The sequence below is a fragment of the Carassius gibelio genome, chromosome B3 (genome assembly GCF_023724105.1).
Source record: "Carassius gibelio isolate Cgi1373 ecotype wild population from Czech Republic chromosome B3, carGib1.2-hapl.c, whole genome shotgun sequence".
Lineage (NCBI taxonomy): Eukaryota > Metazoa > Chordata > Actinopteri > Cypriniformes > Cyprinidae > Carassius > Carassius gibelio.
The window spans coordinates 2,857,801-2,885,286 of NC_068398.1; the positions used below are offsets into that span (position 1 = coordinate 2,857,801).

The window sequence follows — 27,486 nt, forward strand, 5'->3', positions numbered from 1 at the left end:
AAATATATTTCCCAATATCAAAGTTGATATTTTATGAGGATTTATTTTTGCTTTTTTTTGTTTTTACAGGACAGTACAGAAAGCACAGAAGTGGGAGAGAGAGGAGGGGATGGCGTCAGAAAGGACCTATAACCAAAAGTTGTATTGAAGTTTATAGCTGCTAGTCATTTGATTTTTAACCTTTTTCATGGACAGTGTTGATCTAAAAGCAAACTAGGCTCTAATTGAACACGTACAGTTGTGTATTTACCCATGTTGAAAGGTACAACGGTGAAACAATGTTGCGTTATCAAACTTGATTCTCATTACAAAATAAACAACTAATTCAACATTCATTTAACAAAATTCGCCCATGTGAAAGCTGTCGATGATATATATATATATATATATATATATATATATACATTAATAAAGTGTAGTAAATACTATAATATATTACAGTGTACTACAATTTACTACAGTTTACTATTTACTACATTTTATGAACTCACTTAAGTTGATACTATAGTATGCAATAGCACAAGTTAAAAATGTGTAGTAAATACTATAATTTACTACACTTTACGGTAACACTTTAGAATAAGGTTCCATTAGTTAATGTTAGTTAATATATTAATTAACATGAACAAACAATGAATAATACATTTATTACTGTATTTATTCATCTTCGTTAATGTTAGTTAATGAAAATACAGTTATTCATTGTTAGTTCATGGTAATTCACAGTGCATTAACTAATGTTAACAAGCACAACTTTTGATTTAAATAATGCATTAGTAAATGTTGAAATTAACATGAACTAAGACTTATAAATGCTGTAGAAGGATTGTTCTTGCTTAGTTCATGTTAACGAAAGTAGTTAACTAACATTAACTAATGGAACCTTATTCTAAAGTGTTACCCACTTAAATAGTAAATAGTAAATACTCAGTATATAAAGCAGGTTTGACGAATCAGTGGTCTGGCCTCTGTAAGTTAGACTACTAAAAAAACCTTTGGTCACGTACAAACAAGTGTGCGCCGAGCATTTCATTTCCCACACAAATCGAGTCCGCTGTATGTCGGGTGTTCTTTGCCTTCAAGTCATGCATTCAAATAGTTTAATGCACAGCTAGCCATTGACTAATCCTCGGAAGTCAGACTCAATCAAAAATAAAATTATATTAATCACAAAGCCCTAAAGTACAATAGATCTTTCAGCTGGATTGCAAAAAACGATATCGCATCGCAGACGGATATCTGGATATTATCACATGTAGAAACAGTTGGCAAGATACAGTTAGCTTGAGAATATTTATATACCAATAATAAATTGTTAGTGTATTTCCTTAATTTCTCCAGCACCGAAAGCAGAACAGTTAAAATTAGAGTTTATTGATATGACGGTCTTTCATAATTTAGCCCCAGGGCGTATTACTGAGTTCAGACATTAATTCCTACTGAAAGAGAAGCAATTAAAGATCAATTAAAAATCTACATGACAGTATATCTTGCATCTGTGTTTACTAAATATATCATAGAAGCATGACTCATTTTAAAAATAACAAAGAAGAACCAATTAAAAATATATCTTGGTATCTCTTAAAATGTTAGTCTCCTCTTCAGCTTCCTGAACAGTTTGTAAAAAGCTACTTTCCTTCATGAAAACATAAGCAAACTAAAAGTGATATGCATTATAAGACAAATGAACATGAATTAAATGAAAATCTAATTAGGGCTCAACAACACCGTTGGTAAAGACATGCGATGATGATAACATCGTTTGACAAAATATACAGACTGGCTGTACACATGAAAAAGATAAAGTGTCAGTTTTAGATTTATCAACTCTGGGACCAAGATGCTTTTTCCAGTGTGTATCTTCATGTGTTCCTTTAGATTTGCTGATTGTGTGAAACTCTTCCGACATTGATCCCATGTGAATGATTTCTCTCCAGTATAAACTCTCATGTGATCCTCAAGACTTGTATTGCTTTTCAATCTCTTTCCACACTTAATGCAGATCACATATTTCTTGGCTCTTCTTTTCTTTAAATATTTCCGTTTGGTTTGAGAGGAACTCTCAAAAAAAGAAAAGTTTTTCTCTAGTTTTGACATGATGTTTCTCCTCAACTTCACTTGATTCTTTATACTCCTCGTTTTCTTCAATCAACTCTGAAATAAAAGTAAAACAAAAGGTTTTATTTTCAGTATCTTGTAAAAAAGCTGAGAAATGTGAAAATAAAAGTGAAACCTGATGTAACAGCGCAGGGCTCCAGTCTAATGCTGGGTACACACACAAGATAATCGGGCTGACTTGGGACCGATTATTCCCCTTCCGATAATCGTAGGCAATGTCCCGATTATGTAATTTTCATGTAGAAAAACTGATATATTCTACTCTTACTAAACGTAAAATATTTTCGAAATTCAATATATAAAGCAAATCATAGAAATGAATGAATAATAAGTAAGTCACCTTCACTGCCATCTACTAGGCATGTAACAATTCACTGAACTCAAGATTCAATTCTATTTACGATTTTGATTTAATGATTTGATTCACAATTTTTGTGAAAAATGATTTTTAAGACAAATTATGAATTAAATTTGTCTTTTTATTATTGTTTGGACAAAATGTTGTAAATTTCTTTGTGAAATTATATATCTATAATAATATACAGGGCCGCTGCTGGCCAAATGGGTGCCCTAAGCAGGATTGTATTGTTTTAACCCCCTTCCTCATATATTATAAGAAATAAATAAATAAATAAAACCACTATGGGGTGAAAATAGAACTTTAATAAAATAAAAAAAGTTAATAAATGAATGAATTGTATTATTTACAAATTACAACTGTAGCTCTTGACATTTATCTAAGGGTATAACTTTATTATGACTCTCATTTATTGTTTGGTCTCAAACATTCAGAAATCTTGAAAAAGAAAATTAAATAGTTTTACTATGATAAAACCATGGTTTATTTTAGTAAGGGTTGTTATGTCCACATGTATTGTTTAAGGAAATTATAGAGTCTATGTCATCTATAACAAAAAAAAAAGAAAGAAAAAGATTAAGGGGGGGGGGGGGGGGGGGTGAAATGCTTGTTTTCACTCAATATCCTGTTAATCTTGAGTACCTATAGAGTAGCACTGCATCCTTCATAACTCCAAAAAGTCTTTAGTTTTATTATATTCATAAGAGAAAGGTAGTTGTAGAGAAGATAGTTGTTAAAAGTGGTTATATATAGTGTTACTGCTTCTGGGTTTCTGTGTCAGCACTTGTTTGATCTGTTCATAACAGAATGATTCTCATTAGATCTCGCAGCACTGTGTAGTATAAGTCGTACTTATATGACCGCCATCAGTTCGTAGCAGTGAATGAAGATCTAATCTAACACAAGTGCAGTATTGAGTACCTCAAGGCTCAGTACTAGGGCCGCTACTCTTCACGCTTTATATGTTACCGTTGGGAGATATCATTAGGAAACATGGTGTTAGCTTTCACTGTTATGCTGATGATACTCATCTCTATATTTCTTTGCGGCCTGGTGAAACACACCAATTTGAAAAACTAATGGAATGCATAGTCAATATAAAAACTGGATGACGAGTAATTTCTTACTGCTAAATACAGAAAAAAAACAGAGGTGTTAATTATAGGACCTAAAAACTCTTTTAGCTTGTAATAACCTACAACACTGTCTAAGACTTGATGGCTGCCCTGTCAATTCTTCATCATCAGTTAGGAACCTAGGTGTGCTATTTGATCGTAATCTTTCCTTAGAAAGCCACGTTTCTAGCATTTGTAAAACTGCATTTTTCCATCTCAAAAATATATCTAAATTACGGCCTATGCTCTCAATGTCAAATGCAGAAATGCTAATCCATGCATTTATGACCGCAAGGTTAGATTATTGTAATGCTTTATTGGGTGGTTGTTCTGCACGCTTGGTAAACAAACTACAGCTAATCCAAAATGCAGCAGCAAGAGTTCTTACTAGAACCAGGAAGTATGACCATATTAGCCCGGTCCTGTCAACACTGCACTGGCTCCCTATCAAACATCGTATAGATTTTAAAATATTGCTTATTACTTATATTACTTATAATTGAATGGTTTAGCACCTCAGTAGTTGAATGAGCTCTTTTTACATTATAATCCTCTACGTCCGCTACGTTCTCAAAACTCAGGCAATTTGATAATACTTAGAATATCAAAATCAACTGCGGGCGGCAGATCCTTTTCCTATTTGGCGCCTAAACTCTGGAATAACCTACCTAACATTGTTCGGGAGGCAGACACACTCTTGCAGTTTAGATCTAGATTAAAGACCCATCTCTTTAACCTGGCTTACACATAACATACTAATATGCTTTTAATATCCAAATCCGTTAAAGGCTGCATTAATTAGGTAAACCGGAACCGGAAACACTTCCCATAACACCCTATGTACTTGCTACATCATTAGAAGAATGGCATCTACGCTAATATTTGTCTGTTTCTCTCTAGTTCCGAGGTCACCGTAGCCACCAGAGGAGGTCAGAGGAGAACTGGCCCCCCAACTGAGCCTGGTTTCTGCCAAGGTTTTTTTCTCCATTCTGTCACCGATGGAGTTTCGGTTCCTTGCCGCTGTCGCCTCTGGCTTGCTTAGTTGGGGTCACTTCATGTACAACGATATCGTTGACTTGATTGCAAATAAATGCACACACACTGTTTAACTGAACAGAGATGACATCACTGAATTCAATGATGAACTGCCTTTAACTATCATTTTAAATTAAATGCTCTTACATTTTCCACCCTATTTATAGTTCTCCTTGCCCTCTTGTTTTTGCCAGTTTGTGGTCATTTTCAACCCTTTTGTCACTGACTTTGTCTGTGGATGTGTCTGAGTGGGGTTTCTTGTCTCCCTGCCTGGTTGGTCTTGTGCCCTTGTCTTACCTAGTCCTTTGTAGTACCATGTTCTTGTCTTTCTCCTTGTTTTTGCAATTTGCCTTTTGTCACTTTTTTTATTTATCCAGTTCTTCTAGTTCTGATCTTTTGTTTTGCATTTTGTTTGGTATTAAGTTAGATGTGTTTGTTAGATTTGTAATAATTTCTTATTTAGTTACTTTACTTTTTATAAGTTTTCTTATTTTATTTATCCCCCTGCCTGTTTTGGAGTATTTGGGTTCCTGTGGAGCTTTGTCCTTTCTTGTCTCTTTGTGTTAGAGTTCCTGTCCTGACCTCTGAGTCTTGCCACTGGTTCTCCCTAAATGGTACTTAGTTCACTTCAGAGTCGGCGTTCAACAAGTATCTGAGCTCAGCTCTATGGTGCCTTGCTTGGCCCTCTCTATCTGCCTGGTCTTGCAGCTCCTTCTGCTGCTACTGTAATCTGCCAGTTGCTGTCCCAGACTGTTCTAGTGGTCTACCCTAGCTGCCTCTTTGTTTACTGTGTTCCTGATGTTGTATCACCTGTGCACCTCACTACCCTTTTGTATCAGCCCATTTTGTCAATAAACCCACATCACTCAATCTGCTAATACAGTGATACTCAAATCTGGCTTGTGAGATCCAATTTCCTGCAGAGTTATAAGGAAATACTGAAAGTGACATTCAGCCAAGTATGGTGACCCATACTCAGAATTCGTGCTCTGCATTTAACCCATCCAAAGTGCACACACACAGCAGTGAACACACAAACCGTGAATACACGCCCGGAGCAGTGGGAAATCATTTATGCTGCAGCACCCGGGGAGCAGTTAGGGTTTGGTGCCTTGCTCAAGGGCATCCAGTCGTGGTATTACCAGCCCGAGACTCGAACCCACAACCTTAGGATTAGGCCACTACTTCCCCTAACTGACTTCCCCCAACTAGCTCCAACCCTAATCAAACAAAACTACCTGTGATTTTCTTATGATCCTGAAGACATTGATTAGCAAACTAAAGGTGTGTTTGATTAGCGTTAGAGCTAAACTCTTCAGGAGTTCTGGATCTCACGAGCCAGATTTGAGGATCACTGTGCTAATGGGCCCTCCTTTTCAGATCCCTGATAGGCGTTGCGTGATTAGTGACGAATGCCATTCAACAAAACAAAATGCCATTCATGTATTAGAAGTACAAACTGCGGATTTGCAAAGAAAAATGTCAGAGGATTTAGATATAAAACAAGAGGAGAATGGTTTTCCTTTTCTAGAGTATATAAACTTTGCTTCCTTTGCTCCTTTAAACAAACTCTCAAGACTAGCATATCTTAGAGGTTTGTGCACTGCACATACATGCTCCGTCATCTGAGGGAACAGCTATCACATATGACAGATAATGGAAGTGAGAGAAAAGAGTTTATGTTTGAAATATGGAATTTTTTTTCTTTTGAGATTATTAACCCACCAGAGCCGTCTGAGCCATAATTTATTATGAATGTTCATGCTTTATTTGTGGACTGTTCAAATGCAAGACCCGCTGAGTGCAATGATAGAGCTTAGATAGCCAGGACAATTTTTTATATAACTCCGTCTGGATTCATCTGAAAGAAGAAAATCATAAAAAACCTAGTTTGCTTGTCTAATTTGAATTTTTGGGTGAACTAACCCTTTAAAAATATTTGATCAACTACGCAACTGACCATTCGCAGGGAATATGATGGACAGGTGATCTGACCAATCAGAATGTGGATATATTTTGTGCCGCCACTGCTATCCGCCATCTTGCCAGACTGAATTGAAATATATTGAAAATTGATTTTTCAATTTAACTAAACATAAAAACCTGTAAAGAGGGTTAACCTGTGCTCTTGTCGATTGCCACAGTAACAGCAATACAAATGTATCCCAGCCAAAGTAAACACAGCAGTGAACACACTACCAGAGCAGTGGGAAGCCTTTTTTGATTTGGTGCCTGGGGAGCAGTTGGAGGTTCTGTGCCTTGCCTCGGTGGGAGAGAGCGCTGTACATTTAATCCCCCCACCCACAATCCCTGCCACTACAAGACTCGAACCCATAACCTTTGGGTTACGAGTCCAACTCTCTAACCATTAGGCCATGACTTCCCCAAAAAAAGTCTGATCTGAAAGGACCATTGAATCAATGGCTCACTCACTTAATTGCACAGTGAATACTTTTGGACTTTTTTTGTTTGTTGCAAAGTCAGTGACATACTTGTGACATACGGTGGCATTAGGGAAGTCATGGCCTAGTGGTTAGGATTCTGAGTGTGGGTCACCATACTTTGCTGTATGTCACGTCACTTTTCAGGGAAGTCGTGGTCTAGTGGTTAGAGAGTTTGACTTCTAACTCTAGGGTTGTGGACTTTGTTCGAGTCTCGGGCCGGCAAGACCCCCAACTGCTCCCTGGGCACCGCAGCATAAATGGCTGCCCACTGCTCCAGGTGTGTTTGTGTTCACGGTTTGTGTGTGTTCACTGCTGTGTGTGTGCACTTTGGATGGGTTAAATCCAGAGCACAAATTCTGAGTATGGGTCACCATACTTGGCTGTATGTCATGTCACTTTGACTTTCATACTTGATAATGTCAGCTCTCATATCGCCTCACAGTCACACATACAGTACAATAACATTATGTCAGGGGAATGTCTTTAAATTCTAATAAAGGAAAAGTCACATCTTCTGTTGTCTTCTTTTTTAACCTGTTAACCCACACCTGGATTAAAAATAGATTAAATGAAACGGGACAAAGTTCATCTTTACAAACTATGTATCATTATAAAGGTCTAAACCTCAACCATCAGCAGATTGCTGTTTTTTAATGGAAAGCTTATAAGTGAAGTGACATTCAGCCAAGTATGGTGACCCATACTCAGAATTTGTGCTCTGCATTTAACCCAGCCGAAATGCACTCCCCCCACCCACAATTCCGTCCGGCCCGAGACTAGAACTCACAACCCTTCGATTGGGAGTCCAACCCTCTAACCATTAGGCCACAACTTCCCTTTGAAGGAAGGAATGTATTTAGTAAATTTGTGTAAGCTGTACACATAAAAACATGCATACTCAAAACGCAGTACTTAATGGATGCGTCATAATAGCGAGACATAAACACATCCACAGCTGTAAATCCCGGTTTAGTAAGAAAGGTAAGGGTCCACTGAATGACATCTCATAGAGCATTTTATTTCAACGAAAAAATTATGTTGTAATATGTATATTAATCCCCTTTGGGATCAGTATTGTTGTATATTGTTTTTATCCTTTTATGGAATAACCTACGCTCAACATTTTTCATATGTGTGTGTGTGTCACATCAGCAGTGATGTGTAATCACAGCTATCAGTTTGAATGTGGTCTACACGAATAGAGTGTGATTATTGAGGGGAGCGTGATTTCACCAAGTATAATGTGTTCCTGGATCAACATCCTTGTTGATGTTGGAACAACATTCCAATCAACCAATCAGAACTAAGATATAACTTTTCAGGAAATATCTGGTTTGCGTTTACAATCAGGTTTAGGTGCTTCTACACTCTTGTTAATCAGCTATCATTTCTCATTGATTTTAGGAATAAATTATGGGTTGGGTTAGGTTTAGGGGTAGGGATTGTCTAAAAAAGTATATATTTTTGAACAATAATGTTGAAACATTGGAACATGTCTTACTTGGCAAAATCACTCCGACCGACTATTGACTTTAAGATGTATCAGTATGATTACCATCTGTATAACTGGCCATCAACATGTGATTATTGGCTATATGAATATCAGTGTGAAATGCTGTAGCAATCTCAGGATGTACTGTAATTGGCCTACACAGTTAATTATTTTTTATTATTATTATTTCTTATCACTCAAATTATACTTATTGTATTTTTCTAGTGCTCAAATAAATCATTTATATGACATTTAAGTTTCTTTCTATTATTTTATAATTGAAAAACTATCCAATGTTATGTTTAATGACTAAAATAGTTTGTAGAACCCTTCAATACATTTGGTAAATATTTTTCCCTAAAAGGGGTGGGATTCTTTTTTTCATTAAATACCATGTTCTGGTACCCATCCCTTCTTACAGGAGAAGCACAGAAAGATCAGTTGCAAAGCTACATGACAGTATATTAGTCATTTTATAAACAACAGTGAATTAAAAAAAAACACAATAATAATATGTTTTGGCAGTTATTTGGGGAGGAACTTCATCTTTTATTTGATCAGAATTTCAGCTGAATCTTGAATACTTACTATGATTGTTTTTTGTATGAATGTGTAGAGCAGATGAACGATTGAAACACTTCCCACATTCAGTGCAGTGATACGGTTTCTCTCCGGTGTGGATCCTCTCATGTCTTTTCAGATTTCCTAACACACTGAAGCTCTTGTCACAGTGTGAACACTTGTAAGGTTTCTCTCCAGTGTGGATCATCTGCTGTTTTAAACAATTTGCTGTATGAGAGAAAAGAGAATCAGTGTGGTACAGTTTTTGCTCAAGTCACTTCAGTGTTTTTAACGTTTTACTGAGGAGATGCATTTTTTATTTTTATTTTTTCTGGAAACAGCCAGGCCAATCAACAAACAGAGGGCGGGCTGAGAGCCGTGACGTAGATGCGTAGATTAACTTTGCATAATCTGCAAAAGTCGTTTACAGCCATGTTCACTCCGGTATTTCGCTCGCATCATCATGTGTTTACAACAGGTTTACAGTGGAAGTTCAATCATAGATTTGAGTTCGATGCATGATGTCTGTGCTTCGATGCTGTACAGCCGCATAACATACGTCATAACTAAACGTATCTGATTGGCTTACGGTAACCAATGATTTTAAACTTCAGACAAGCGCCCCCTAGCGAGAGAGAAAACACTTCTCTATTGTGCCATTCCAGACTCTGTCTACGAAGCAAAGTGAAGTAGCAGAGTCTGGTATTACCAGGCTACACCACCCCCCCCCCCACCCCCCCAACTCGAACCCTTGGTATCGTTAAGATTTTAACGGTATTACTATTCTTACGATACTGCACATCAGTCCAGCTCTTTAATGGTATTCTTTTTTTCATTAAATACTGTGTTCTGGTACCAATCCCTTCTTACAAGAAAAGCACAGAAAGATCAGTTGCAAAGCTACATGACAGTCATATTAAAAACAACAGTGAATTAAAAATAATAATAATATGTTTTGGCACTTATTTGGGGAGGAACTCCATCTTTGATTTGATCAGAATTCCAGCTGTATCTTGAATACTTACTATGATTGTTTTTTGTATGTTTGTGTAGACCAGATGAACGATTGAAACACTTCCCACATTCAGTGCAGTGATACGGTTTCTCTCCGGTGTGGATCCTCTCATGTCTTCTCAGATTTGATGCATGGTTGAATCTCTTGTCACAGTGTGAACACTTATAAGGTTTTTCTCCAGTGTGAATCATCTGGTGCTGTTTTAAACACTTTGCTGAAATAAAAGTCTTTTCACACTCACAGCACATGTACTCTTTCACACCAGTATGTGTTTTCTGATGTTCATTCAAAATTGAAAAACGTGAAAAACTCTTTCCACACAAACTACATGAATGTGGTTTCTCCTTTGTATGAACTTTCAGGTGCTGCTTCAGGTCTGAAGCTCTTAAAAATCTCTTGCTGCATTGATCACATGAGTGCTGCTTCTCTCCAGTGTGGGTGTTCATGTGTCTCTTAAGGTTTGCTGAGTGTGAGAAACTCTTCCCGCACTGATCACAAGTGTACAGTTTCTCATCAGTATGAACTCTCATGTGAATCTCAAGACTACATTTGCTAATCAAACTCTTCCCACATTGATTACATGTGTACAGTTTCTCTCCTGTATGAATTCTCATATGTCTTATAAGGATTCCTTTCCATGCAAAACTCTTCCCGCACTGATCACAAGTGTACAGTTTCTCACCAGTATGAACTCTCATGTGACGCTTAAGACTATATTTAAATTTCAAACTCTTTCCACATTGATTACATGTGTACAGTTTCTCTCCTGTATGAATTTTCATATGTGTCATAAAGATTACTTTTCGTGCAAAACTCTTCCCGCATTGATCACAAGTGTACGGATTCTCTCCAGTGTGGATCCTCTCGTGTGTTTTCAGTCTTGATGGATCCCTGAATCTCTTCTCACAGTGTGAACACTTATAAGGTTTCTCTCCAGTGTGAATTCTCATGTGAACATCAAAACTATTTTTTCTTCTCAAACTCTTTCCACACTGAGTGCAGGTGAAAGATTTCTTGGCTCTTATTTTCTTTAAATCTTTCTGTTTGGTTTGAGAGCAACTCAAAGGTTTTTCTCCAGTTTTGACATGATGTTTCTCCTCATCTTCACTCAATTCTTGGTTCTCCTCACTTTCTTCAATAAACTCTAAATAAAAGAACAGAAATGTTAAAGTACATAAAAGTCAACCCTAGTCTAACAGACAATTTCTATTCTAAATTTTGCTCCTTTTGATGCAATTTTCAAAACCTTACCTTCCTGAAACTTTTCATGAGTGAAGTACATTGATCTTCAAAATAATATTTTTAAAACATTATAGACACAAATCATGTTTCTATAAGGAGAACTATTCAATATGTTTGATCAACTACAAAAGTATTTAACATACATTTTGTTGAAAAAGTGTACCTTATTATTTGCTGCTCCATCTATTTTATTCAACCGCTCTAAAGATTGTTTCTGTTACAACAAACTAAATATAAACTGCAGCAGATATGTTCTTGCTCTGCCCCTTTAATCAGGGCTACATCTATATATATATATAATGTAATCGTAGTAAAGCACTGACTTTGGAGCACACGTTTGACTGAACTGTTTGCTTTGTCTTTATTTCCTATTACATGAGTCTCTTATACTTAATACTTATAGTTTTATAATGGCTATTATTGTTCATTAAAACTGATAGGCTTTTTAACAAAAAAGGTAGAGTTGTGCTTCATGTAATATTTCATTGTATTATTCATACAGTAAAGATAATCAGAGTATATGTGGACATATTGCCTAAAACACATTAATATGTTTTATATTTTAAAAATCAAATGAAAAGAGGGTTGTGTTTTATCATTTGTTTTGTTAATGATACACAAAGTGAAGAAAACAAAGAGGCAGTGGTGTTTGATGTCATTTTGTTCTATTGTGTGTATGCATTTCATGAACCACAGGTTTTTGGCTGTTAATTTTAAAAGTGTCATATGATGCAATTAATTTTTTTCCCTTTGTATTTGGTGTGTTATAATCTCTTGGTGCATATAGAAGATCTGTAAAGTTGCAAAACCTAAAGTCTCAAATCCAAAGAGATATTCTTTATAAAAGTTAAGATTCGTCCACACCCCCCTAAAATGGCTCATTCAAACACTCCCACACATCTACCTCACAATGTGTGAAGATTTGCATAATGCCAGAGAAGACTACAATGCCGGATGTTCTGACTCACAGACTGTAAGTACATTTTTTTATATTTAAAGGATTTTCATAATAACTAGTTTAGAGGTCAACCGATTTATCGGTTTAACTGATTAATCGGCACCGATAGTTGATTACTGAAACAATCGGTTATCTGCTAAAAAATCCATGTCGATAGTTTTCTGCGTTTCATCCGTTGCTGGAGCGGCTAATAGTTTCCCAGTTTAGGTCCATTGCTGGAGCGGCTGAGAAGGGTCTGTTTTCATTATACAGTGCGAGAGCGGCCTCTAGAGGCTAAATCCCTGACTGCATGTGCTGTCTGTTTAGACATGTGACTCTGTACGCTGAACAAAGCGAGACACACAGAAAATCCTGCCGTGCCTCAGAGTGCCATTCACATAGTTTTCCATTAAATTACATTAACAACGATTCGGAGCGAATGTAATGTACATCATGAATTGTAAATTGAGCATTTTCATCTAAACGTTTGTCTTTCTGTGGCTCAAATAAAGCCTGTATGCTTCATTTATATAGCTATAACATAGATCGATCTTTCCGTTTGCTCTGTTTTTTAAACACGAAACTATTCTTAAAGCCAACGTGTCCGTTTGATGAATAAATAAACTGTTTTAGAGCGCTGCTCAAGTTGAAAGCGATGTGTGCTGAGTGTATGTGACACAGGTCCGGAGTGTATGTGACACAGGTGTGCACCCCCTGCTACTACTAAAATGAAAAACATAATTTTTACAGGAATAATCACACACATAATTTTAAGTAAATGAAATACAAATAAAATTTATGTTTCATGTCTTGATTTGATAACAATAAAAATGTAAATACATAAAGAATATTTGAGGGGGAAAAATCATTAGGCTTCTTTAAGAAAAAAATAATTAAGTTGTTTTGTGCGTTCAAATAATTAGACATGCTAAAACAGAATTTTGTAACAGGTTCAGTACTGTTTTTTGTTTAGTATCATTTTAAAAACTATCGGTTAATTACTCGGTATCGGCCAGTGTGGTCCAACCTTGCTATCGGTATTGGCAAAATCCACTATCGGTTGACCTCTAAACTAGTTATAATGACTTATACTGCCTTTTTACGCATTGCGTTGCATTGCACCACATAAACATAAAACCATGTCTGCATTTGTGATTGAAAAAAATGACAAACTACAAGCGCTAATCTACACTGCTCAAAACTCACGAAACAGAAAAGAGGCAGCGGTGGTTGATATCATATTGTTTCTTTGTTATGTATATGCGTTCCCTGAACTTCATTTCTACAGCTATTTATATACAGAGGTGGGTAGTAACGAGTTACATTTACCTTGTTACATGTACTTGAATACATTTTTGGGTAACTAATACTTTTGGAGTACATTTAAAAATAGGTAGGTGACTTTGAAATAGAGGTGTCTGATCTGCTTTTGCAGAAATATTGTAGTATGGTGCTAAAGCGCTCATTTTATCAGCTGCAGTTCTGGAGCATCCGTCATTTAACTTTACAACTCCACACGCATTCACAGCAGTGTTAACTCAGCGGTAGAGTTACTCTCTCATTCACATGTACTTTTAAATGTTTCATTCGCAAACTGAACTTAGTTATCTTTTGCGTTAATACTGTCAAAACACACAAGGTTTACATGTAGACTCAAGTTGGTTATGTCTCAAAATAGCATTTATGTTCAGAAGAATAAAGAATCAAAAGTGGTTTTAAACCTGAAAGAGTTTAAGTAAATGGTGGTATAAAAAAATTTAACTATGGCAGAATTGACAAACAGCTGACATAATTTTTATTTTTGAGTGAACTATTTAACGTTAATGAAATACAAACAAATTTAGATTTTAATTTTCTCAAGCCAACCTAAATATTAGCAGTTTTAAATGTTCACAACAAAACTGCGATGCAAATAAAAAAAACAACTGCAAACTAAGAAAACAACTTAATCAATTTGAAAACGAATGTGCTGCAAATACTTAACACAGCCAAACAAAGAAACGCTCTGCTAATAAAATTGCTTATTCAGTTGTGAGCATTTGCAGCAAACTGCTGTCAAACTGATGATGTTTTCTTGATTTACTGGTGCTTTTTTTATTTGATTGCGTTTTCTGAAGTTGCAGCACGTTGAGCTCTCTCGTCCAGAAACAGCCTTAGTCTAGTCCAGAATTCAATAAATTAAATTAAACCTACCAGGAAGCAGGTTTAACCTCAAATTAACATTGCCTTTCCAGTCTTTGTGTAAAAAAAATTATTGGCACCCTTGGTAGATATGAACAAATAAGCCTGTGAAAGCCTTATATATATGAAGAGTTCGGTTGCAAAACGCGATAAACGCCATTTTTTGACATTTGGATTTGAAATCACTGTTCAGATGTACCTTAATCTATGTGTGAATTGCTGCCATTAATAAGATTTAAAAATGTACATTTTAAGCCTACTACAAAAATTTTTTTTCACAAAACGCGATATCCGCCAGCCCAGTTTCTTTACAAAGTGCGATATAGGATAGCAATCTTTGTATATACTATTCCATATATTTATGATGTATTGTTTTTTTTAACCAATTTAAGATGTTTGACAATGTTATGATAAATATGTTGCATTTTGGCATGGTTTTTGACTTATTTATGAACTATTTATGGACATATAAATTAAATAAAACATATCCTGGATTTGAAGAATATTGTGTCCCTGGCCTTCACTGAGCTCAAGTAATAGTTTAATATATTTAATTGTGAATGAACTTGACCGTTGATGTCTTAAATAATAATGTCAAATAACCAACATTTCTCAAAATGGATATATCTCGTTTTGCAACGAAACTCTTCATATATATGTATATATATATATATATATATTTTTTTTTTCTTTTTTTTTTTTTTCTTTCTTTTTTTGAAAGATCAAAAGGTAAACATACAGGTTTATTTTCACATCCTTCTTTGATCAGATTTTCTTAGGGTGCCAATAATTCTGACCATCTCTCTCTCTCTCTAAAACAGCTGTTTATGTTTAAAATTATAAACAATAATTTGCATGTTGCAAAACTGACAAAAGTGGGAGATGATATGCAATAATTTTTTACAAACAGATTTCTAGGCATTCCTTTTCTTTTCTTTTACACCTGTGTTCAGTTTACTTTGCTTACTTTAAAAAAAAAAAGTTAACTGTTTTTCTTTTCAGTATTTTTCCACTGCTATTGTTTTCTTTGGATTTGATTCTCAGTTCCATTAAATTTCAAGCTTTTCTTTGTTCATTCCATCTTTTATAGGCAAATAGTCAAACATTAAAGATGGATGAAAAATAAACACCAACCTCCTTGTTCCTCATGCTTAATTCTCCAGGTTTCTGGTTCCTCGTGTTTTATTCTCCAGGTTTCTGGTTCCCCGTGTTTTATTCTCCAAGTTTCTGGCTCCTCTTGTTTTATTCTCCAGGTTTCTGGTTCCCCGTGTTTTATTCTCCAGGTTTCTGGATCCTCTTGTTTTATTCTCCAAGTTTCTGGTTCCTCGTGTTTTATTCTCCAAGTTTCTGGATCCTCTTGTTTTATTCTCCACGTTTCTGGTTCCTCGTGTTTTATTCTCCAGGTTTCTTGTTCACTCGTGTTCTCTTCACTCTCCTCTTTAAAGAACATCATCTTCACAGCAGCAGATCTCAGTTCAGATGACACTCCTCCAGATATTATTCCTGCTTGATTCAAAACTTATTCTCGACTGTGAGGATGAGAATATTACAGGTATTTTCTAACCTGATTCAAAAACTGTATTTTTCTACTTACAGAAACAACATTTCTAACCTATTGTATTAAAACAGCTTCACAACAAAACAAAACAAGACGGTCTGGCTGCAGACATATGGGCGAGTGGAGCTCCACTCAAGAACGGAAATACGTCACCTCCACTAGCGACGCCGCCGCCATGTTGGACCGGGCCACACTTTCCGTAGAATTGTGTCGCCTCCACTAATGACGCGGCCGCCATGTTGGTCCGGCAACACTTTCCGTAGAATTACGTCACCTCCATGGGGGCGAGTGGAGCTCCAAGAGCGAAAATACGTCACCTCCAACTTTCGTTTTGTATTATTACTTGTTATATACGTGTATAAAGGGTGCTTTGCAAGATATGTCACCTGTTTGTACGCAATGTTAATATGTTCTGTACTTTTATCTTTGTTACTTTTACCTAGTAGAAATAATAAAAATAATAATATACAAATCTTTTACGGTTTATGACAGGACAGCATTTTTTTTTTATTTCCCCCCAGCAATTTGCACTACAGACATCCACAATCCATATTTTTAGGGCTTCTGCCTTTTGTTCATGTTTGTTTTACCAATGTACAACTGCCAATGTAACATTAGAAAGTTAACCTTATGTTTGTAATATTTAGCAGTGAAAAAATAATGAAATATTAAATAAATTATTAAAATAATACCTCATCCAGAATTTTCTGTGCTGAATTTTGTATTTTAATTAAAATAACAACATAATAAAAATAAACACAGTAAAATAATGAAGAATAACTTCCACAATTCAGAAGTTTTAATGGTTTTTGAGTAATAATAATAATAATAAACACATCTTACACTACACTGAAAACACATGAACTGCAAGTGACCATAATTGTTACAGTAAAAACACAATGTGTGCGCACGCACGCACGCACACTTTACTCTTCAAGACCTCCATCGTCTGTGAAGCAATCCCAGCTACAGTAGCCAGGGTGGTCATCTGAGGAGTAAAACCCCAAAAGCACTCCCTTATTTCCAATTTCTCTGGTGCTTCTGATGGAAGCGTAAGTCACTTTATCATCACAGCGAACCTGAATCAACATCACAGTCTCTGTTTCAACCCACAGTTATTACAGAATGAGGTTTGAGCTCAATTCAAGATAGATTTATATAAGAATAAAACTAATACAGGTCATGTTGAGGAAGATAAAGAACTGTTTGCTCACCTTGTTCTTCTTGGCTCTGTTTTTTCTGCACACAGTAACTTCAGTATAAGTCACATCATCTGTCTTCTCCTAAACACGAGTGAAAATACATCAGATCAAGCTGTTAAAGACTCATCCATCACTACTGTGTGAAGAAGACTCATTATTCTACTGCAAATGTTTAGGTCAAATATGTGTAAAAACTTCAGGTTTAGTGAAAATCTATCATACAAACATGTGGTTATGGAAAATTACCACAGTCTGTCAAATATACCTAAAGTAAAGCTAACTTCGAATTCAGACGTGCCTTGATGGCTTTCTTTTTTCTTTGTATATAATTTTTTAATTAAACAAATAATATATAATTTATTTTTTATTTATCTTTTTTATGGAAATTGATCTAGGTGTTAGGGGTAGAATTCTGCCATCAGCTGGTTAGAGAAAAAAAGTGTTAAGACCATAAATATAAAGCAGAGGTCCATAGATTGTAAACAGGAAATGAGAACCATATGAGGGTTAAAACACTTCAGAGATGCTAGAAAAGGCAGCTACTTTACATTTGGAGGTAAAATGCTATACTTTATGAAAATCTTCATAAATATGTTGTTATGAAAGTCTGTAGGTGTCATGGGCACCATGCCATTATGATACTCCAAATATTTAGGGGCAAAATAATGAAGCTTCAAAAACGAGGGTGGTTTTTAACTAATTGTTCCTATTGTAATGACAGATTCATTGAGTCATAATGAGATTAGTGATACCAATGATGTCATAATCTGCCATTTTAAAACATGTTCAGACTCCTCCTAGACTGCTGGTCCAATTTCACCAAACTTGATTCAGATCATCTTCAGACCATGCTGGCACAAAGTTATGGATTTCATGCTGATATACCGATGGCACAATGTCAAAACAATTTTATACTTTTGAATATTGATACCAAACCTTTGACCAAACTTTTGACCCGTCCCAATATCCACACTTGCACAATTGCTAAACACAGTTACAGACTATTGAACAATGCCTGTATCTGCTTAAGCTTAAATAAAAAAAATAAAAATAAAAAATAAAAAAAAGCAGAAAACAAGAGAGCATGAACACAACACAAGCCAATACACATGCTGTAAAACATGCTGCTGCTTCAACAGACACACATCAGCATTAAGACAAACGTGCTGATCAGAGACGTCTTTAAGAGTCCAGAACATCACCTTTCCATAGGGCTGTAGTACTCGAGACGTTTTTTCTATCGTCTCGGACTCGTAGGTGTTTGCACTCGGACTTGTCTCGGACTTGGTCATTGGACTCGCCAAATGTTCTTGTTGGTTTCGACCAAGTCCACCAAATTTTTTTTCTCCTTCAAAACAAAACCACAATTGCATGTCACACCTGCAAATGTGTGGAAAACGCTAGGCACGCCGCTTTCTCCTTTTTTTCAAAGCACTCTGTATCCTTCGCTCTATGCTTGCACTTCAGTGGCGTCTGGTGTTGCAAGGCAACCATGACCTGCTCTCCATTAAGACCAGGCCCGGCGTCAAGGGGGGGCTTGGGGGGGCTTAGCCCCCCCTGCGATGATCTCAAGCCTGGCACAATAGAACATAAAAATGTAATTAAATAAGTATAACGTGATATAAAATGTGATGTGTAATTTCAATAAAAAGTTTAAAAACAAAACGTTACTTATTTTAAATTGAATCGAGTTTTAATCATACCATAACCACTAAAAAATATCAGGCAAAAATCTGACATGACCGTCAGACTGGTGGTAGGCGGAGATTTGTCAGTGAGCTTCTTACAATTGCGTGATTCATCAGTAATGGTTAGATAGATTACCGTACGGCAGTATAAAAATGGATATACGAAAATATATCATAAATCGGTCCCATAGTTTGCCAGATGCGACCGTGCAATTGGAAGCATCCAACAGCAACTCAGTAGACACGCTAGTCGACAAGACACCAACACCTATTGATCATTTGCCCTCGTGCTCCAGCTCATGCACGCCTGGACCACCAAGAGTGCCTTTCGACCTTGGTGAGGATAAACCAAATCAGGTTAAATTAAGACGTTTTCCTCTTCGCCTTTGCTACAACCAGCATCGATCATTTGTTGCGTCGTGGTATACGTCACGGGAGTGGTTGGAATACTCTGTAGAAGCAGATGCTGCATTTTGTTTTCCATGTAGGAAATATCTAATATCTCCATCAGACAACGCTTTCACTGTAAGGGGCTTCAGTGATTGGAAACACGCTGTAGAGGCGGGAAAAGGCCTTAACAAACATGCAGCGTCAAAAGAGCACATTACAAGCATGGCACTCTGGAAAGACAGAGTTACTATTATAACATATAATTTGTTTTGGGTAATTCTAACTGGTAATCTTTGGTCTGTATTCAACTTATCTATATGTAAAAAAAAAAAAAAAATTCATAATCGTTTCATAGTAATGGCTATATATATATATACACATTATCCTGAACTGAGTACATTTCTGCAGCTGTTATTATGCTTAAATGAAAATTGAAAGGAGGCAGTGGTATTTGATATCCTATTTCGTTTTATTGTAAATATACAGAGAGGAAAATTGCAGTATCCAAGGCGAGCTGACTGATGTTATCAAGTAGCTGCTATTTGCAGAATTAACGGATTTGCGTCGTCGCAGACATCACACTCCCGAGTTGAATACGCAAAGTCTGAACTACCAAGGACGCAAGTCTAAAAACAGCGTTCTTTGTATTAAGAAACAAGAGTTTCTTTGCTTTAAGAAACTCTTGAAATAAGAAATAGACTGGTCAAAATTCCCGGTACTTTACACTGCGGTGGAAACACAGAAACAACTGGTCTGGGGGGGAAATAGTTCCTGGGGAAAAAAGTTCCTGGTACAGTTGTTCCGCCGGGTAATTTTGGTGGAAATGCGGCTATAGATGGGTAAAGACATGCGGTGATGATAACATTGTTTCACAAAATATACAGACTGGCTGTACACACGAAAAGAAAAAAGTGGTTTCAGGCTGGATCCGTCTGGATGAATACAGCTAAATGCATCTTTGTGTGTACAGGGCATTATTGAGAGCACATGTGCTCTCTCACACCAGTGTGTATTTTCTGATGTACTTTCAAATTTTGTAGACATGAAAAAAAAAAAAAAACTGTTGCCACACAAATGACATGAATGTGGCTTCTCCTTTGTATGAACTCTTAGGCACTGCTTCAGATCAGGAGTGCTCAAAAAATGTTTTGCCTCATTGATCACGAGTACAGTTTCTCTCCAGTGTGGATCTTCATGTGTTCCTTCAGGTTTGATGATTGTGTGAAACTCTTCCAACATTGATCACACGTGAATTTTTTTTTCTACAGTGTGAACTCTCATGTGATGCTCAAGACTTATATTGCTTTTCAAACTCTTTCCACACTGAGTGCAGATTAAATATTTCTTGACTTTTCTTTTCTTTAAATATTTCTGTTTGGTTTAAAAGCAACTCTTAAGTTTTTCTCCAGTTCTGACATGATGTTTCTCCTCAACTTCACTTGATTCTCTATTCTCCTCGTTTTCTTCAATCAACTCTGAAATAAAAGTAAAAAAAGGTTTATTTTCAGTATTTTGTAAAAAGCTGAGAAATGTGAAAATAAAATTGAACCCTGATGTAATAGCACAGGGCTCCAGTCTAATGCTGGGTACACACACACACACACACACACACACACACACACACAAGATAATCGGGCTGATTATTCCCCTTAAGACCAAAACATAGAAATTAATGACTAATAAGTGAGTAAGTGATCCTCTACTGCCATCTACTAGGTATGTAATAATTCACTGAACTCATGATTCGATTCAATTCACAATTTATTCATTTATTTTTTTAACAAAATTATATTTAAGACAAATTATGAATTAAATGTGTCCTTTTATTATTGCTTAGACAAATTGCTGTACATTTCTTTATGAAATTATAATATAACTATAATAATATAGCACTTGCCTATTATTGCTCTTTTGTTGGTTTTGATTGATTCTTTTATACTCATTTTTTAGTCGCCTTGGATAAAAGTGTGCTAAATGACAAAATTTATCAATAGAATGCAGATGTAAATAAACAAAATATATAGAAATTTTGAAGCAAGCTCAAAGAATTTGTGGCTTAGTGGTTAGAGAGTTTGACTCCTAACCCAAGGGTTGTGGGTTCGAGTCTTGGGCCGGCAACACCACAACTTAGGTGCCCTTGAGCAAGGCACCGAACCCCCAACTGCTCCCCGGGCGCCGCAGCATAAATGGTTGCCCAGTGCTCCGGGTGTGGTTAAATTCAGAGCACGAATTCTGAGTATGGGTCACCATACTTCACGTCACTTTCACTTTCAAATAAAATAACACAAATGAATTAAATCTCTTCATATTAACAAAATAAGGCTTTGTCTGTGCTCTTTCAATTTAAAATTAGACGCATTTTAATCATGATCCAAACAAAGGTGCTGCATACCTGCAACATGGGCAGTTTTAAATTTAAACTAGAAATTTTAAAGCAAAAACAGAATGGTTTGACTTCAGTTTTGTGAAACCAAGCATAAAATTATCTGCATGAAACCGAAACAGCAGATGAGCTGAATGAGATGCAGATTCACTCTCTGCCAGCAGACGGCGCTTAAATTTCTTCATTTGTTCAGAGCCATATGCAAACTTTACTTTTTCCGTGTTCCTCCGTAAATGTGGCATCATTTCAAGAAATATCTGTGTACACACTAAACCACTGAAACCAACTCAAATTGATGTTGTTTTCAAGATGGCAGCGCGTCCACATGCAGCGGCTTCTCTCGCTCCCGACAGAACAGTGTTTTTGAGTTTTTTGTCTTGTGAGTCTCAGCGTTTTTGTATGTCTTCATTGCGTCTACTTATCCGTAAGCACGCATACAGCCATGAATTTCAACTGGATGTCAACATAACCACATTTTTAGAGTTAAACTCCACGCACGCGGAACAGCTGCCAGAAATGCCAGAAATGGAAGTTTTGAGATAGGTCTATAAAAGCAAAGAACGCTGTTATCCAGATTTTCTTTTTTCAGCAAAGGCTGGACTACAGCATGCTTACAATACTCGGGAACAATCCCTGAAAGTAAGCTTTTATTTATTATAGAAACCATATATGGGCCAACCGATTCAATGGTTTGCTTTAAAAGGGTGTCGGAAAAATGTCTTGAGGAGCAGATGTAGACTTCAGTTTAGAAACAATATTGTTAAAAGCAGAGATAGAAATAGGCTAAAATTGTGATAAATTAACAATGTATTCTAGTGCATTCGAAGGCACAAGTGTACACTGCTGTATGTTATTCCGAACCTCTGATATGCGATCGACAAAGAAGTGTAAAAAACTTTCACATAAATCAATAGACAAAATAGGAGGTGCCTCTTATTTAGGATTCAAAACAGAATCAATTGTTGAGAACAGAAATCTCGGATTTTGGCGATTTAAGCAACCATGACGTGCTCTCTCCATGAAGACGCGGAAATTTCAGCAAAGGATAAATGGATTTGCAGCACAAAAAAAAAAAACTAAATTTATTTCAAAATGGCAATCCATATACAGCTATGAACAGCTGTTCCGTGCGCGTCGCGACCGCGTCACTTCCATTATGAGCGCGCATGCTGCGCGCCTACATTGGAAATAACGAACTTGTGCGCGCAAAAGACGTGAAATGTGAACAGCCCCTTAGAGGTGCTACCTGATCAAGTGAGTCCAAACAAACAGAATTAAAAATGTTAACCGACTCCTCCAGGTTAAAATGGGGTGATAGGAAGTCCGTTTTTATATCCTGCATAGAGTCCATAAAAATTTTATTGAAATCCCCATGTATAGTTGATTTTATCGAACGAACCAGTCTTTTTGTAGTACAGACTTTTTTCTGTTGACATGGAGGGAGAACAGTAAAAAAACCAGGATTGTGATCAGCAACCAGGAGATCATATATGATAATGTCACTGACTGATAAACCAAGTGACAGAATCAAATCCAGCGTGTGTCCATGGATATGTGTAGGACCGTTAACCATTTGCTGAAGGCCAACAGAGTCAATGAAATTTAAAAAGTCTTTTGAAAGAGAATTTGTTGGACAGCATACATTAATGTTGAAGTCACCCAGTATTAATATTTTGTCATATTTCACAATAATATCTGCTAAAAACACAGACAGCTCTGAAATTAAGTTCTTAATAAGTCCAGGTGGTCGGTAAACAATAGCACAAAGCACAGGAGATAACAGTTGCATTTCAAATACTTGGAGTTCAAAACTTGAGAAGCGCTCAGTATTGAGCCTATTACAAATAAAAGTATCCTTAAAAATAGAGGCCACACCGCCTCCCCTTCTAGGTACTCATATGAGCTTCGAATATTTAAAAGTGTATAACAGTCATAAATCAGTGCGGAGGTAGCATCATGTATAAAAAATGTTGTTAATAAAACAACCATAAAAAACAAACAGGAAAGGACAGAGAGACAGCATTCCATAAGCACAGGCGCCATCTTCAATCAAATCAAATCTCCATATGGACCAGTATCTGTAAATGTTAAGCTGCGAAAGTTGGTTGAAATATGAATCCTGCATGTTCTGCGCGTCTCTGTGTGAATGAATGAATGGCAGAGACGTGCGGTTTTGTTTACTACATAGACTGAAGCGCGTGACGCTTGCAGTAATTTCAGCATCTGCCATCTCAATGAGGACATAAATACATAAACGACATCATCAGAACTGTTCTTAGTCATTTTGTAACATTTTACCATTTCATTTGAGTAAAACCAGTGTCAATTTAAAGGTATTCACGGCAACCCGTCAAAATAAAAGTTCATTTTTACATAAAGGCATTGTGCTAGAAATATTACTATTATTTAGTAGAATGTATGTGATACTGCTACTACTGTTGAAAAAAAATAACAAAACTTTATTTTTTAAAGAAATAAATCACACAATATGTCTTCCATTTTTTTATTTTAATAGCAAATCCCTTTTATTTGCCAAAAAAATAAAATGTGTGTACATTTCATTAATTAAAAGACAATTTAAATTTGGGTGAAACTTGTTTACTGTTTTTCATAATTATATTACTTGTCGAAAAATTTTAAACACAATTGTAAATAAGTATAAAGAATGACACTGGTTTTATTTTTAGTGATAAAAAGTATTTTTTTTAAATTAGCATATTTTTGTTTTTTGCTTTGGTACCGAAATTGGTACAGAGAACGGTGGATTTTCACTGGTATCGGTACCGAATACTGAAAATGTGGTACAGTGACAACACTACTAAAGTCTATAATGCTATAATCTGTCATTACATAACAATGAGAAAATTTCTCGTTATTACGAGATGTTAAGTCTTTATTACAAGAAAGTTTCTCATTATTATGACTTACAGAATCATATTTCTCTCAACTCTGGAAGGAACAGGCTTCCATAGATTCCTGTAGATAATTTTACACAATTACAAAATGTTTTTATCTAATGAAAAATTTGCTTTATTAAACAAAGTAACAAACTATTATTTATAAGTTTTTATTTTCCTTCTGGGCCCTGAAAATTGAGGAATTTTGTCAATATTGATAATTAAGCAATATTTTGCTGAATGTGTTTGTGTTGCACCCTGCTTGGTTTAGGCCGGTCATTGATAAAAAAAAATGACAATATCCTGTTTCCTGTTATCCAAAGTCCCTGGTTTAATAAATTATTTATTGAATCATTTACATCAAAAGATTTGTTCAAAATGGCTGATTCAACTAGAAACGAAACAAGTGAGTCCATCTAAATGGACCACTGAAACATTGTCTCACTCGATTCATTCAAAAACTGATTTATTCAAGGAATGAAACACTGTTCCTATATGCACTGTAAAATAAATTAATTAATAGCACATTTGTGCTTGCGCACTTGTGCTGATATTCTGAGAATTTTCCTTGTGGAATGAATATATATAAAAAAAATAAAAATAAACTCATACATGGGTATATTTCTTTCATTGCTGGCATTCTAACTGCATTCTAATAGACTTAATCACACAGTGAATGCTTTTGGACTTTGAACAAGACGTGTTTTTGTTTGTTGCAGTGTCGGTAACATACTTGATAATGTCAGCTCTCATATTGTCTCTCAGTCCCACACAGTCACACATACAGTACAATAACATTGATTTGATCAGAATCTCAGCTGAATCTTGAATACTTACTGTGATAGTTTTTTGTATGACTGTGTAAAGAAGATGAGTGTTTGAAACACTTACCACACGCAGAGCAGTGATACGGTTTCTCTCCAGTGTAAGGTTTCTCTCTAGTGTGGATGTTCATGTGTTTCTTAAGGCCTAATAATCTTGTGAAACTCTTCCCGCACTGATCACAATTGTAAGGTTTTTCTCCAGTGTGGATCCTCTTGTGCGTTTTCAGACTTGATGACTGACTAAATCTCTTGTCACAGTGTGAACACTCATAAGGTTTCTTGCCAGTGTGGATCTTCATGTGTCTCTTAAGGCTTAATGATCGTGTGAAACTCTTCCCGCACTGATCACATGTGTACAGTTTTTCTCCAGTGTGGAACCTCTCATGTGTTTTCAGATGTGATGAATGACTGAATCTCTTGTCACAGTGTGGACACTTGTAAGGTTTCTCTCCAGTGTGGACCATCTCATGTGTTTTCAGGTCTCCTGACTGACTGAATTTCTTGTTACAGTGTGAACACTTATAAGGTTTCTCTCCAGTGTGGATCCTTTCATGTGTTTTCAGATGTGATGACTGACTGAATCTCTTGTCACAGTGTGAACACTTATAAGGTTTCTCTCCAGTGTGGATCCTTTCATGTGTTTTCAGATGTCCTGACTGACTGAATCTCTTGTCACAGTGTGAACACGTGTAAGGTTTCTCTCCAGTGTGGACCATCTCATGTGTTTTCAGGTCTCCTGACACACTGAATCTCTTGTTACAGTGTGAATGCTTTAAAGGTTTCTCTCCAGTGTGGTTCCTCTCATGTTTTTTCAGATGTCCTGACTGACCGAATCTCTTGTCACAGTGTGAACATTTGTACTGTTTATCTCTAGTGTGAATCCTTTTGTGTGTTTTCAAATGTGATGACTGACTGAATCTCTTGTTACAGTGTGAACACTTGTATGGTTTTTCTCCAGTGTGGATCCTCTCATGTGTTTTCAGATGAGATGACTGACTGAATCTCTTGTCACAGTGTGAACACTTGTAAGGTTTCTCTTTAGTGTGGATGTTCATGTGATACTTAAGGGTTGCTGATTGTGTGAATCTCTTCCCGCACTGACCACAAGTGAAAGGTTTCTCTCCAGTGTGACTTCTCATGTGAAGTACAAGACTATTTTTTATCAAACTCTTTCCACATAGAGGACAGGTGAAAGATTTATTGTCTCTTTTCTTTAAATCTTTCTGTTTGGTTTGAGAGCAACTCAAAGGTTTTACTCCAGTTCTGGCATGATGTTTCTCCTCATCTTCACTCAATTCTTCTTTCTCCTCACTTTCTTCATTAAACTCTAAAATAAAAGCAAAAACATTTTTCAGTAGCTTGAAAAACAACCAAACAAAAACAAAAATGTGAAGTACATTGATCTCCAAAATATAATTTTTAAAACATTATAGACACAAATCATGTTTCTAAAAGGAGAACTATTAAATATGTTTGATCAACTACACAATTATCTAACATACATTTTGTTGAAAAAAGTGTCTCTTATTATTTGCTATATATATATTTCATGAGTTCACACTTACATATAATTAGCTGAAGTATGTTAATATGTATTTGGCGTGCTGTCCGGGGAAGGGCTCCGAGCTCCGAGCTCGGGAATGGCCCGAACCTATAATCCGCATATAGTTGTAAAATAAACACAAAGCGAAGAGATGGGGTGGAGGAGGGATGCTGATAAACCATCAGTGGATAGTGGTAAGTCAGCTGTATTTATACTGTGGTGTTGATTACTTGATTGTGCTCCACCAGTGTTGATTAGGCTAATTATCTGATGAAGGTCCTCCTCCAGGACCTTGTTAATTGTTGAAGCCAGTGTCAATGTATATGTATTTTGGGCTGTCACCAGGTGGGGGCAGTAGGTGCACAGAGTGTTTTTAAACCGATGTTTTACACGTACCAGCAAAGTGAAAGACCCAAAAAACAAAAGGAACAACTCTTGATGAATGCAAAAATAGCAGCCAATGATGCAAAGTTGTCAGTTTTAACTACTATGCATGATGGAAG

At 36.2% G+C, this 27,486-nt stretch overlaps 1 protein-coding gene and 1 long non-coding RNA gene across 2 annotated transcripts; both read right to left on the reverse strand.

Moving 5' to 3' along the window:
* Nucleotides 1-1,353: 1,353 nt before the first annotated feature.
* LOC127952053 (zinc finger protein 585A) lies at nt 1,354-27,096 on the reverse strand. Its single transcript, XM_052550313.1, has 9 exons — nt 27,006-27,096; nt 25,508-26,767; nt 20,753-20,811; nt 17,271-17,339; nt 17,027-17,135; nt 15,633-16,016; nt 10,149-11,282; nt 9,151-9,351; nt 1,354-2,154 (listed from the first exon to the last, which is right to left on the reverse strand). Exons 2-9 carry the CDS (start codon nt 26,577-26,579, stop codon nt 2,063-2,065), a joined length of 3,120 nt encoding a protein of 1,039 aa, XP_052406273.1. The 5' UTR covers nt 26,580-26,767; nt 27,006-27,096; the 3' UTR covers nt 1,354-2,062.
* Nucleotides 16,827-17,447, reverse strand: LOC127952250 (uncharacterized). Its single transcript, XR_008152878.1, has 2 exons — nt 17,271-17,447; nt 16,827-17,135 (listed from the first exon to the last, which is right to left on the reverse strand). It is a non-coding gene; the product is annotated as an uncharacterized LOC127952250 (long non-coding RNA).
* Nucleotides 27,097-27,486: the final 390 nt, after the last annotated feature.